The 13,805-nt window shown below is 41.8% G+C and overlaps 1 protein-coding gene across 1 annotated transcript; it reads left to right on the forward strand.

Annotated features, from left to right (window-relative positions):
- Window positions 1–93: 93 nt before the first annotated feature.
- rpgrip1 (RPGR interacting protein 1) lies at window positions 94–13,584 on the forward strand. The gene is made up of 31 exons (XM_020711672.3): window positions 94–152; window positions 858–988; window positions 1,966–2,019; window positions 2,115–2,235; window positions 2,310–2,515; window positions 2,579–2,681; window positions 2,773–2,910; window positions 2,988–3,093; window positions 3,188–3,211; window positions 3,291–3,437; window positions 3,537–3,610; window positions 3,681–3,901; window positions 4,000–4,106; window positions 4,912–4,962; window positions 5,055–5,234; window positions 5,315–5,432; window positions 5,547–5,710; window positions 5,801–6,146; window positions 6,221–6,381; window positions 7,892–8,124; window positions 8,205–8,320; window positions 8,704–8,912; window positions 9,034–9,090; window positions 9,160–9,353; window positions 10,187–10,262; window positions 10,360–10,420; window positions 10,532–10,602; window positions 11,652–11,841; window positions 11,911–11,995; window positions 12,097–12,224; window positions 13,241–13,584. The coding sequence occupies exons 2-31, from the start codon at window positions 901–903 to the stop codon at window positions 13,462–13,464; spliced, it is 4,053 nt and encodes a 1,350-aa protein (XP_020567331.2). The 5' UTR covers window positions 94–152; window positions 858–900; the 3' UTR covers window positions 13,465–13,584.
- Window positions 13,585–13,805: the final 221 nt, after the last annotated feature.

Below are 13,805 nucleotides of genomic sequence, written 5' to 3' on the forward strand. Positions count from 1 at the left end.
TCTGTTGTCAAATGTGTCGCTTAAGTGAAGAAAAGAGGATGTAAGTCGTGTTGTAAATGCAGGAAATCACTTGTAAACTTTCAGAGGGATCCTGTAGTTTTAACACATCTTTACTATAGAAATACCTCATTTGGATGGAGTTCAGACTAAAGGTGAGTTTGATTTCTTTGTTGAAGGAATTGTATTGGATTGGATTTGCCCCTAGGGGTGAGTGTGTCACCCTTTGATTGACTGGCAGGTTTACCTCGTCTTCACCCAACAGGGTGGATGGATGGATGGATGGATGTTTCTCAAAATAATATTACTTAAGTAGAAATAAAAAGGGGTCATAAATACTTAAGATTAAAGAAAAACAAACTGGTGGAGGATACTTTAAGAACTGAGTAACAATTAGATATTATTTTGTCAAAAGTCTTGACTTAAGGGAATCATATTTAAAAAGGAAAATTCTGGTATGTGCAATGTTAGATATTTAAGCACATTGGGCCATGAGGATTTAGGATGTCTAACACTACATTACTTGTTTTCCTTTATCATTGACAGTGAACAGGTTTCCCCTCACTGCTGCTTTTCTAGCATTGTCATAATATTACAATATTGTTTCCAGCAAAACTGAGAATATGACCAGTGCAAACGAGAAAAGCAAATAAAGAAATAGATAGATGGTTTTATGTTATTAAAGTTTTGTAAAACTAATCATTCATATTAGTTCGTTAAATAAATGGAACTGAGTAAAATCGGCCTTTAGTTCCCACCGCTGCTTTGCACTGAGTCTATTTAGTCCCACCTTGTCGCCGGCAGGAAAAAGGTAGATATGAAAAATGTTTCAGATGACCAAAGTTTTTTTTCCACTCAAGTTTACGACTGGCAGTCTGTGATTGGCCGTAGCAAGGAGGCGTGATGTCGCCAGTGGTGGACGAGACGGCGGGAGACCTCCCAGTGAGAGACATGGGGCTGATGAGGGGGGGGCTGATGGCAGCTCAAACAGGTTTGTCTGCATTTTTTAACATGAACCTATTTCATTTCTGAACTGACTCACGTCATCGAGCTCATTATTGGTAACCATGGCAACGTGAGCAACATTAAAAACAAGACTAGAGATACAATTATTAGACATACACTAATTAATCATTTAATTATTAATTGGGAAACTATGGTTTGAACCAATTACAAATTACTACGTTGAATTTTTACTGAAAGCCAGTCTTCCCAGAATGCTAGCACTTGAAATTACTAATCTAACGATGCATTAGTTTAATTTTAATGGTGCTTTGGATGTAATTTGGATTAGTTTGGTATGTTTTTCTTACAAAACATTGAACGGAAGAATTTAGAAGAAGGGTTTTTTTGGAAAGTTGCCCTGATGGTCTGAAAAATGAGGAGAATGTGAGAACCATTTTTGTTCATTAAAGTCTCACTCCGATCATACTTCTATCTTTTTAAAGTCTTTTTGCCAAAAAAAAAAAAAACATGTCATTTCCTAGGCCATAGCTTCTGCAAAGCAGCTTAGTTCATTAGAAAGTCGTGTCTGATTTGTGGGGGGGACTGTTGCTGTGGAGCAACCCCGCCCCCCTTCCCCTCCCTACAGCTGAGAGCTCCAAGGATGAAGCTTGTTGCCCGGCCAGTGAATTTTCTCCATCACCACCAACCTCTTTTTTAAACCGCGTTTTTTTCGTCTGCTCCTGATTCACAGCAAGACTTAGAAATGTGCTTTTGAGCTTAATTTTTTTATATATCATCAAATAAAATGCCACAAGACCATCATTTTTAATGGAATGGGTCTTGAAGTTCTTTCTTTTAAAGCCAAAAATGCCAACTGTTTATTCTGATTTCATCCATATTCTGGTCATGTTTGACCTCACATGCTTTAATTATTTACATTAAAGGTTTTAGGAAGCTTCATGTTCTAAAACAAGAAGGTATCAAACAGATTTGTGAGCTGCTCTGTATTCCTGTTTCCACCAGACTCCATGAGGGAAGTCAAGTCATGGAAGAAGCAGCACATCATGAAGATGAAAAGTAAAATAAAAAGCTTCTCTCTTCAATGCAGTTGGTTTCACCGAGGTCAAAACCTCTCAGAGGGTCTTGATTTGGATCATTCTGTTTTTTTTCAGCAGACCCACAGCGGCTGTTTCGATTTCCCAGGGAGCACCTGGAGGACTTGTGTCTGCGCCTGCAGGAGGAGAACAGCGTGCTCAAGCAGCACACGCGCACACAGGAGCAGAGACTGAGGAGGTGATGCACGCTGAGCAACAGCAGGAAAGCTGAAGACATGCTGACAAACCAAAGCCTCTGCTCCGCTGCTCCAGGATGTCCACCAGACTCACGCGTCTCCGTCAGGCCAGCCCTGGTTCTGGTGGTGGGAAAGACAGGGACATGGAGGACACCATACAGGAGCTGGAGGCCCGGGTGGTAATGCTGGAGAGCCAGAAGGGAGTTCTGCAGAACAAACTGAGCCTGGCCAAGCAGCACATCATGGACATGGGGGCTCACCGCCCCTACAAGTTCAGCAGATGTGAGTTATGAGAGCTGATAGAAACACAGAGATGCAGCTGTGCATGAATTCCTTTCATATTAGGTAAAAATCTAGACGGGGAGGGCGGAGTCCGGAGGGCGGCCCAGACTGCTCCACCTCGATACGGCCTCACGCTGGAGGACACCAGGACAGAGGTGGAGAGACTGTGAGTGAATGATGATGATCCAGCACCCCAAACTCGGTGGTCCTCCTCCCCTGATCTCTGCCCCCCCCCCCCCCCCCCCCCCCTCCAGTAGGACCAGCATGGCGGAGCAGGTGAGGGCGGCGGAGCTGGAGATGACCGCTCAGGCGCTCCGAGATTCTCTGAGGGACCGTGAGAAGGAGATGGAGGGAACCATGAGGGAGCTGAGGAAGCAGCAGGCTGACAGGCACAGGTGGTGACACGTTCAATGCATGTTTCATGTGTCATGAAGGTGTGTGCGTCTTTTGAATCTATCATTTGAATGGATAGGATCACCATCAGGGAGAATGTGGATCTAATCCGGCTACAAAAGCAGCTCTCAGAAAAGAGTGTGGCCCTCAGAGTCATGGAGGAGAAGTTCACCTCCCTGCAGCAGGTGGGGCGTCCTTCATTTCACCACAGAACCTGCCAAATTAGACTGTTTTCCATAACTTTTTGGTTTTCTTTTCTGTCTTTCTTCTTGCATTTAGGCATTTGAGAATCAGCTGGAGGAGGTAATGGTCTCTGCGCATCGAGTCCCGTGAACGTTTTCTGAGTTGTGTCAGTCATCGGAGATGACTGTGTCTCCTCCAGAGTCAGAGATCCATGAAGGAATGCCAGGTCTCTCTGCTGGAGAAAGTGGAGGATTTGAACGGACAGCTGAAGCAGGAAAGGCAAAGATCCCTGGATCTGGAGGGTCAGCTGACATCCACATCTCTGTCTGTGCAGAACCAGGACAAGGTAAGAAATCTGCCCGAGACTCCACAATAATGAACAGGGACTCGGGAAGAATGAGATCCTTTACAAAATGAGTTACAGAGACGATTTTCCCCTTTTCAGCTCCAGGAAAGGATCACAGATCTGGAAGGAGAAAGGGATCTGATAAAAGAAAACTATGACTCTCTGATAAAGAGGTAATGAAAAAAACACATAAATCCTGGTAAATTATTATAAATTGTTGTTTAAAAAAAAATTCTTTGTCAGTACTTTGTCTCCCCAAATCAAGCACGAAGACCAGGTTGGACAGCAGAGGCATGTGGAGCAGAAGAGGGAGAACGTTGGAGAAAACATTGACAGAGATGAGCTTCAAAGACTGGAGGAACTGTTACAGGCGGAGAGAGGAGAGAGAAGGAGGCTGGAGGAGGAGCTGAGGAAACTGAAAGAGAAGAAGGAGATGTTGGAGGAGCAGAGGGAGGAAGAAGAAGGTCTTTGGTTAAAAAAAAACAGTTTTATAAACATAAAACAGTCACTTTCAAAGAAATTCCTTAATGTAAAATTAACAGCAAAGACCTTTTTCATCCAGAGATGTCTGCGCTGATGAGGAGGAGGCAGGAGGATCTGGAGCGGGAGGTCGTTCATTACAAAGAGCAAGTCTCTGTTCTGCAGGACAGACTGGACTCAGTCACTAAAGTAAGAAAAATGAAAATGCTGAATGGTGTTTATGTCAAAGAAGATTTCTATCAGTTCTTCTGGTTTGCTGAGCTGGCATCCATCAGTGAGTTCTTCATCATTCAGCGCAAACGGAAACTCTCTGTAAACAGCTCTTGATGCCAGTTTTCTGTGTAGCTCCCCTCTTATGGCTCTGATCTGAACTATCAGCAGATCCCAGATCCCGGACAAGCCCCCACTTATGTCACATCCCTGATTCAGAGAGAAGGGACAAATAGGTCAAATAAAAAGAATTTGACACCTGAAGATTTTGGAAGGGAGAGTGAGAACAGCAGAGTGGACGGCCATTACGAATGAAGGGTTCAGAAATAAATATTTTAACCAATTTTATTATTGTTATTTTAGATAACATGAAAATATATGAAAACAGCAGTTCTTTCAGCTGAAGTGCTGTTATTAATGCTTGAAAAACTGGTTTTTATGGTTTTTTTATGTTTGGCAATAATAAAAATTTTAATTAAAAAAATGGGGGGGGACTGACTCCCCTGTAGCTCCGCCCCTGCACCTCAGCTGAAATAATAATCATAATAATAACAACGCATTGGATTTCTCTGCGCTTTTCCAGACGCTCAAAGCGCTTACAGTGTGCATCATCCTCATTTATACTTGGTGACGGTAAGCCACTGTTGTAGCCACAGCTCTACAACAGTGGCTTACCGTCAAATAAATAGTTGATGTGTCAAAAATGACTCTGCTAAAGTAATTTGAACACAGTTAATGTTTGTTTTTCCTTTGTTAAAAACAAAAACGACAACATCTTTTCCAGGAGTTTGACATGAGCGCTGAGGATCTCAGTGAAACCCTTCTGCAGATCAAGGTTTGTTCAGCTGCATCTCTTTCACTGAAATAAAACATAAAAAAAAGCCAAACTGTTTAGTTTTCATTTTCCTTTTTCTCCTTAAACTGCAGGCCTTCAGGATGCAACAGGAGAGCAGGGTAGGCCTGAACTTCCTCACGCCTGATGGGAAGCTGGAAGATCCCGGCAGAGACTTTGCAAATGTTCAGGCACAGCATGCAGAGACTGTGCTTGAGCTTCAAAAAACCCGAAACCTGTTGCTGCTGGAGCACCAAATCGCTAAAGACCTGCAGGTATGCACACACAAAATGTGACAGACTCACGGTGAAGAAAAACAATTCCACAAAGCCTCAGTTGTCATTTCTATCCCAAGGAAGAGTTGAAAACCATCAACCAGAGGCTGCAACAAGAACGTGAGGAGAGCCGGAGGAGGACGGAAGAGAAAGAAAAACTTCTATCAAAAAGAGCTGCGCAGATCAACACTTTACAAGGTGAGACAGCAACAAAAACCAGCCCCAATCATACTACCCCCACTGCTGTGCTTGACAGTGAATAGTAATAAAGGTAAACTTCCCCTTAAGACTTGGATCTCTCTGTGTCTGAAGCCCAGCTGAAAGAACTGGCTTACAGCCCCAGGAACTACAAAAGAACCATACCCATCCAGTACACCTGGCCAGCTGGGGATCAGGAGGTGGTACAGCCCATCGAGGATGACTTGTATTTCTCCCAGTTAAAGGCTGGAGAATCACTCTTGGAGATCCACCTTAAGGTCAAACCCCAGCATCCAAACACACGCCCAAAAAAGCCAGAGTAGTTTTCCCTGAACTCTGGTTGACCAGCGGGTTTAATGTTCTTCCAGGCGGCCGCTTTCACTCCAGCAGGTCTCCGTGTCATGAGCAAAGCCCATCCAGGAGCAGAGAAGAGCGAAGACATCGTGACCTTCTGCACCTTTTGCCTGTTGGACTTTGAGATGAACTCCACCCCGCTGGTGTCGGGGAGCCAACCCAACTATGGCTTCACAACCCGCTACGGTCTGACGGCACGAGACCTGGGGAGACTGGAGGGTCAAGGGTCGAGGGTCCAAGTGGAGCTCCATCAGGCGTTGGCAGGGGTCACGTTTGCCACTTTTGGAAGAGGAAACATGTCACTCACTGGTGCCATGGAAAGGAGAGGAGAAAAAATCAGCGGGCGGTTCAGTGTCACAGGTGGGTGAAGGTGTTCACCAAATGAACTACAAGTAATGAAACATCCATCAGTTTATGTGTGTGTGTTATCTTAGGAGGTGGGGGTGAAATGGTTGGTGTCGTGGATTTCTGGGTGCGCCTCTTTCCTCCTGCAGAGCCCGTCGGCTTTGTGAAAGAGGGCGGAGCTGAGAGAAGACCAGGAACACAGAGGAGACCTGGACAGGTGTCGTTAGGATGGCAGGACGACAGTCAGGAGGTACAACAAAGAAAACAAAACAAAGTATTTGCTCAGCCCTGACTTTTACGGTGTGCAATTCAGTTCAATTCAATTCAGTTCAATTTTATTTGTATAACCCAAATTCACAACAACAGTCGTCTCGATGAGCTTCGTGTCGGTAATTGAAAAAGTAAAACATAAAATCAAAAGGATCATGAATACACAGAATTCAATAGGAAAATACTAAATAGAACTAACAAACTAAGCTAAACGGGACATCCTTCGCAGTAAGGAAAAACTGCTAAATCAAGCAATCTGCTATCATGGGCTCACTACTCAAAGACTATACATTGTGGAACTTTCTCAGTTCCTCAGATTTTGATGCAATTTGGACACATGCTCACTGTTTTCCTTTTTTTTTAATGCCATGTCACACATTGGTTAATGTAAAAACCTAATACGCATGAACAGTTTTACAAAGACTGTTTATGAATCCACTGTGTTCTGAGGATGAAAACCTCACTTATTTGAAAAAAAACTAGATTTAAGTAATCTTTTTAGAATCAATCATTCAAATGCAGTGCATAATGGTCTATATTTGCCCGTTTAGTGAGCTTTGATGCACGCTAACTTTTTGTCGAGACTACTGGAAAATTTCCAGGACAGTGGATTTCAGATTCAGACTAACTTTTATATTGTGTAGTGAGTGATTCGTTCATTCATCTTCTAAACGTTTTGTCCCTTTCGGGGTCACGGGGCTGCCGGATCCTATCCCAGGTTCTCGTGGGCAAAGGCAGGGGACACCCTGGACAGTCTGTCGCAGGGCCACATGTAGTGAGTGATTTAGGACGCAATCCTGGTCTTTCCTGCTTTCTGCTGATAAGCTGACTCAGGTGTGTCCTCGTTCTGATTAGCTTGAACACACCTGATCCAGGTAATAGCTAAAAGTAGAGCAGGGAAAACTGGAAAACGAGCAGGAAGGTAGAGCCTTAGGACCGTGCTTGGGCAGCCGTGGTATAAGTGGTAGAATTTTCATCTCTTTTTTTTTTATTTAATTATGTGGATTCTCAGGAACCATAAAAATCCTCAGGAGCTCTGAACAAAGTTAAAAAGATGGCAAACTTTCCACTCCGATCATGTTTTGATCTATTGTAAAAGATTTTTAATTATTTAATACCAAAATAATCTAGGACATAGATTCTGCAGAGTGGCAGTAGTTCATCAGAATTTTTTTTTGCTTCAAGAAACAAAGAACAGCAGCTGATTTTCACTGAAATAATGCCAAAATATAAATCAATGTTATATAAATATAATATTATTTAAATATGAATAATATAATATAAATATTTGGAAATAAAATTAGGCCAAAACATTGATTTATTGTTTTGTTGAAATCATCAAAAATACCAACAAAACTCTTAATTAGTTTTTATTGTTTTGTTAACAAATGAATAGTAATATGGAACTCCAAAATCGAATATGTAGCCATTGCATTTGATTTCATTTTTTATGTACAACTGCATAAAGCAATGCTTCTAAACCGTGACAGGAGCTGCATGACCATGGCGGAGGGATCCCAAATGAACTGGTGGTGATGCTGGAGCGCTGTGTGGGCCTCAGCGCTCGTTGGCCGGGTCTACTTCCTGACGCCTACCTGACGTACAGACTCTACGACCTGCCGCCTCACGTCTCCCAAACAGTCCAGTGCTCGGCTGATCCGGTGCTCAATGACGTCACCAGCTACCCTCTGGCAGTTACCAACGACGTGTTGCAGTACCTCAGGTCGTACAGCTGTTCAAAACTTCAAGTAAAGTGTTTTTTTACAGATGACACTGTAATATCTCATGGCTGCACTCTTTCAGATCCAGCAGTCTTTGGGTTTATGTGTTCGATGACAGCGATGACCAGATCCCGCCAGCCTACCTGGCCAAAACCCCCGTCCCCCTGCGAGCCTTGGCTTCAGGCAGAGAGATCAGAGGTGCGACGAGGAAGAGGATGGACTGTTGACTGTAGTTGAGAGCTGGAGCGAGCAGAGGAGTGTGATGTCGCCCGTTGAAAATGGTTTACTTCTGTCTCCAACAAAGTGAAGTCCATTCAGTCGCCATTCTTTCACGATACGGACGTCGCCATGTTGGAGGCAGACGTAGTCAGTAAGTGGTGACTGCTCTGAGTCATCGTTTCTGTGGAAACCATTTTCGCCAATCAGTATTGAGCTTTGTTGGAAGGCCACACCCTTACCAAAGCGGGCTACACAAAATGTCAATGTTTTACATAAGACCACCTACTTTTATTGAGGCATCTGATTGGCCAATTTATCCCTTGAATAACTACAGAAAACCAAATGCTGTGTTTTCCTGTCAGGTGATTATGTTCTGAGGGATCCAGCGGGCGGACCTCGAGGCGTGGTCAGAGTCATGGTAAAGTGGAAGTACCCCTTTCAGCCTTTGATGGAGAGCCTGGAGGACAAACCGGTGAAGCAAGTGGACGAGCAAAGGAGAGAAAGCACAGAGAAGAAGGAGAGACAAAGGGAGGACGCGTCCCAGAAACCCATAGCTAAACCTAGAGTGAAAGTACGATTGTTTTAGCATTTGCTAGATATAACACCACAAGCAGTGATTTGAAGAGTCAGAATGCTCACAATTGCTTCCTGCTTTGAACCTTAACCACGGCTCATCTGTATTTCACCTACAGCCTCAAAAACAGGAGCATGAGACACCAACAGCTGTGCAAAAAGAGACTGAAGCCCGGGTAAGATTTCTATTGAAGGATTACCAGCACCAAATGTCTGTGCGCCTGAATATTTATGCGTCCTTACAGCCCCGGCCACCGGCGGTCAGGCAGAAAAGCTCCCAGGATGTCAGGGTCAGGGTAACGTCTGCAAAAAGCCTGGATGCTCGTTCATCAACATCCAGAAAGAGATCCAACAAGATGTCACCAGAACGCTACCAGAGGAGTCCCCATCTGACGCCAGAGCCCAGGCTGAGCTCCACCACCGACAGGCCTCCACCCAGGTAAGCCGCAGTTATGCTCCAGTAAACACGGAAATTTGTCATTTCACAGATATTATATACAGGAAGATGAGACTTTGAATCAAGTTCTTGCCTAAAATCAACTAAATCATTTTTTACATCAAATTAAACCAATTGTCTTTGATCATCCCCATCGTTCCCCTTGTTTTTTTATATTGTTTCCATGCCACACCCCCCACTGAACAGGCTGTTTGCTGATTGGTTGAAGATCTTTTGATTGATTGTCAAAGTGTCCCCAGTGGTCTTTTCATTACAGTTATGCCTTTTTAAGCCAAAAGAAAAAAACTGTCGTTTTTTAGAACATAGTCTCTGCAGAGCGGCAGGAGTTTATTAGAAATTTGCCTTTGAGTTGTGGGCGAAGGAACCCCACAGGGAGCATTTGGCCATCACCCCACGTATTTTCTACATCACAAATACAATCATTTTGAAACCGCATTTGTTTATCTGTTCCTGATTCACAACAATTTGACGAAAGAAATACACAGCAATGCTTTTTTTGAGTTTAACTTTCTTAATGCATGTTCTCCAGTGAGAGAAAAATTCTGCAGGAACATGTGGAAAACACCATTTATATATTTTCATTACAGTTACTTTAAGCTTCACCTTCTTTTAGTAAACCCTAAGAGCACATTGAGAGTTTAGAATTATTGGGAGTCAAAAGGGAGAAACTAGAAGTCACACAGAAACATAACGATTTTGCCTTTTAAATCATATTTATTGCTCATGAATGCAAATATTGATCTTCAGTTCAAATAAAATCTCATTTAAAATTTAAAATTTTTTTCAAGAATTCTGAAGAGAGACGTTTGTTTCAGATCTTCTGTTGGAGCATCTTCGAGACGATCGGCGACGGCGTCAAGAGGAAGTTCAGTCAGCGATGCCAGGACTCAGGTCAGTTCACTTCCTTCCTGTGTGGTATTCTCCCCTTTAAGCACCACCTATTGCTAAATTGCTCCAATAATGAACTTAATAATATATATTTTTTCAGAATCTGCTCTCCGTGGATCAGGTGTCAGCAGCCGGAGATGAAGAGGAGAGGAGTGAGAGCGGTAGAATGACACGTTTTGGTTTATTATTTTTAACTAAATATTCATTTTGAGTCTGAAGCATGAAGTCAGAGCGCTGAAGGTTCTGACAGTTCTGACATTCTCCTGCTGCAGGAGAAAGCGAATCCTCAGAGTCCAGCTCGTCTGACATGATCGTCATTCCACCAAAACGGAAACCAAGAGCGGTATGAACTCTTCCCAAATGAACTTAAAGTCCAACTCCGATTATCTTTTGATCTATCGTCTAAGCGTTCCCTTTGATCTTTTAATTCTGATTATGCTGTTTTCAGCCAAAATCAAAGAACCTGCCTTTTTCCAGGACATAGCTTCTGCAGAGCAGCAGGAGTTCGTTAGAAAACCACCTCTGAGTTTCCACACTCTCCAGCTAGATTACAGCCCCTCTCAAACCCAACCTTACATTAGCGGAGCAACAAAAATGGAGAGCAATATTGGAGTTACCCAATCATACTCCAGCTCAGACGAGGAAAACGAAGTCGCACATGGATCTAATTTATCTACAAGTGGATGCACAGGAGTTAAGTGGAGCAGGGAGCTTGTGGCTTGCCGTAGTATAGATTCTACATTACGCACAAGCTTTTACCAAATTCTTTTTTCTGTTTGCTCCTGATTAACACGATATGAACAAAGGAATATTCAGAAATGCAATTTTAAGCTCAATTTTCTTCCTATTTGTCCTCCATCATCAGAAAAAGGCCACCAGAACATGTTAACAACACCAAAACAAAATTTTTATGGGAGTGGGTCTTTAAAGAGCAAAAGACACAGAAAAACAGGATTTTCATGAAAAGTTCTGTTTTCGCTGTTTTTATCGTGTTTTTGTGGAATTTTTTCTGATGATCTGGGAATTTGTATTTATTCAAATCTTTGTGAATCAGGAGCAGACCAAAAAAAAGGCAATTCAAGAAAGATCCTATTTGTGATGTAGAAAATATGATGGGCGGGGTCTACTCCACCCAGCTACGGGGAGGGGGAGTGTGTGTGTGTGTGTGTGGGGGGGGGGGGGGGGGTGCTCTGCGCCAGCAGTCCTGCCCACAACCCAGAGGCAAATTTCTGATTTCTATCTTCCTCAAAACAATTCAGGTTTTTTGATTTTGGTTAAGACGGCATAATAATGACGCTTTTAAATAGATTAAAAGATGGCTGGAGTTTGGACTTTAAAGAGCAGAAGGAGAAACTACAATAAACCATAAGACTTTTTTCTTTCTTTTTTTAGGGAAACAAACTAAGAGTTGAGATTCTGTCCCTCACATTTGAACCGTCCTCCCGTGTGGCATTGGACGAGTCGGTGCAACGCGTTTACGTGGAGTATCGGCTGCTGGGCGTTCCCATGGAGACCACAGAAACACCCATGTCCCTCCGGAAGCCCAGGGAGGGGGAGGAGATTCATTATAATTTCACACGGGGTGAGTTCTGATTAGTTTTCAAGCTAACAATGAATATTGAAATAAAATGTCTTTATTCGGTTCTTTCAGTGATTTATGTGGACGGCTCTCAGTCAGCTCCACTTAGACAGTATCTCTACACAATGCTGGAGGCCACGGACCCCAACCAGGGAAGGTAGCGTCGTCTCTTTAAATAATTCTGAAAACACTTTAAAAGGATCCAACTATGTACTTTCCTTTGACAAGCTACAAACTTGTGTTTCTGTGAAATGACAGGCTAAAGTTCAGTGTGGTGAGTGAGCCCATGGACGATAGCGAGGAGTGTGTGGACGTCGGACACGCTTTCTTGGACTTACAGGAACTGTTGCTAACAGGAAATGATGTCATCGAACAGCAGATAGACAGTAGGTGTTGAGTTGCTAATCATAGTAAAAGAAAAAAACGCTGAGGGATTCTGACTGAATATTAGCAGTATATACATTTTATGCAATGAACTTTTATAAACACACTAACAATCTGATTTTTTTTAAATAACTGTAAAAATTGAATAGTGCTGTTTAACATTTTGACCACCAAGCAGGCAATTTCAGATATTTTTAATTTAATTTTTATGACATGTCCTCGTCATCATTGTTTTAAACTGCAAGTCATTTTTTGTAAACAAATAAATGGCAGAGATTCATATTTAATATATTTAGATGTCAAAAATTTAATAGAGGAAACTATTGCTTCAAATATCAAATAAGCGTAGATCTGAAATCTTATGTTGAAACCATGGAAAATGAATTTGCTGCAAAAAATAATTTTCTTTTTCTTTCGAAAAATGAATATTCATTTATTTTACCACAAATTGGACCATTTTTAATTGCTTAAGTACATTTTAACTGGAAGGTTATTACGTAGGATCACCAAACAGATCATTGAGAACAGTTTAGACCAAAACAAAGTCTTCTTAAATGTAGAAGATAACAGAAAAGTATCGGTTGTCTAATCTTATTTTAGAAATAACAAAACATATACAATACAACTTTCTGAGCATCAGTGGGACAAAACTGTAGACTTTTTGATCTTTTTATAGAGTTAAATTTAATTTTCAGTACCATTCGCGGGTGTTTTGTTGCTTGAAATATCTTTACACAATGGCATTACACGAAGTATAAATACGATAAAATCAATAAATACCAAGAAAAGGTCCTATCTCATTTCATTGTGACCAAAGTCTAATGTTATATCCCATTTCCTGTTATCTAATTCTATCTATCTTATCTAGCTTTTTTCCTATTATCCCATTTCATTTTAAATGTCTTAAATGATGAAAGGAACTCTTGCTATGTACCAATGGTAAAATGAAAGCATAAACGTTTAAAACTTTCCACCAACATTGAGCAGAACGTCACGGTAAAATGTTATTCCTCCCCAGTTGTGAGTGTGGATGAGGAGCAAGAGGTGATGGGACATCTGAAGGTGTCCTTGGAGGCTGCAAAAGCTCTGACGGGAATTTATCAGGAGTTCCAGAACCAAGATGACAGCAGGGTAGAAGATAAGACTGAAGAAGACAAAGAGGAGGAGGAAGAAGAAGAAGAAAAGAAGAATAAAGATGAGATACAAGTGCTGGATTATGAGGATGAAAGTGTTTTTTACTAAGTGGAGCAACAACTCATAACTCATGTCGTTAATTTTTCTTATGCTAAATAGTTCATTGTCACCATCAAGTAAAATAAAACAAGAAGAAAAATACAGTCATAGCATAACTTAAAGCTTAACTTAACTTAAAAATGACTTTTCAGTTCAATTATTTGTTCAAATGGATATTTAGATTGTTATTAATGTGTGCTATCATTAATTTCAGGGGAAAAAAGAATAAAAATGCTTGACATGTTAAATTGTGACATTTTTGATCCTCTCTTTAAAGTTTGGGTTAAATTATTTGATAAAAAACACTTTTTTTGTTTCTTTGTTGCTTTTCAGGTTTGTTGTGAAGTAAA

Source organism: Oryzias latipes, chromosome 18 (genome assembly GCF_053564925.1).
Source record: "Oryzias latipes strain Hd-rR chromosome 18, Olatipes_Hd-rR_3.1".
NCBI classification, from domain to species: Eukaryota; Metazoa; Chordata; class Actinopteri; order Beloniformes; family Adrianichthyidae; genus Oryzias; species Oryzias latipes.

What these genes read in the sequence shown, in the direction of transcription:
- rpgrip1 (XM_020711672.3), top strand. Translation starts at nt 901, where the DNA reads ATGTCGCCAGTGGTGGACGAGACGGCGGGAGACCTCCCAGTGAGAGAC. An exon ending in GGCAGGACGACAGTCAGGAG is followed by an intron (nt 6,382 to 7,891) that starts GTACAACAAAGA and finishes AAACCGTGACAG; the next exon opens with GAGCTGCATGACCATGGCGG. An exon ending in GACGTGTTGCAGTACCTCAG is followed by an intron (nt 8,125 to 8,204) that starts GTCGTACAGCTG and finishes GCACTCTTTCAG; the next exon opens with ATCCAGCAGTCTTTGGGTTT.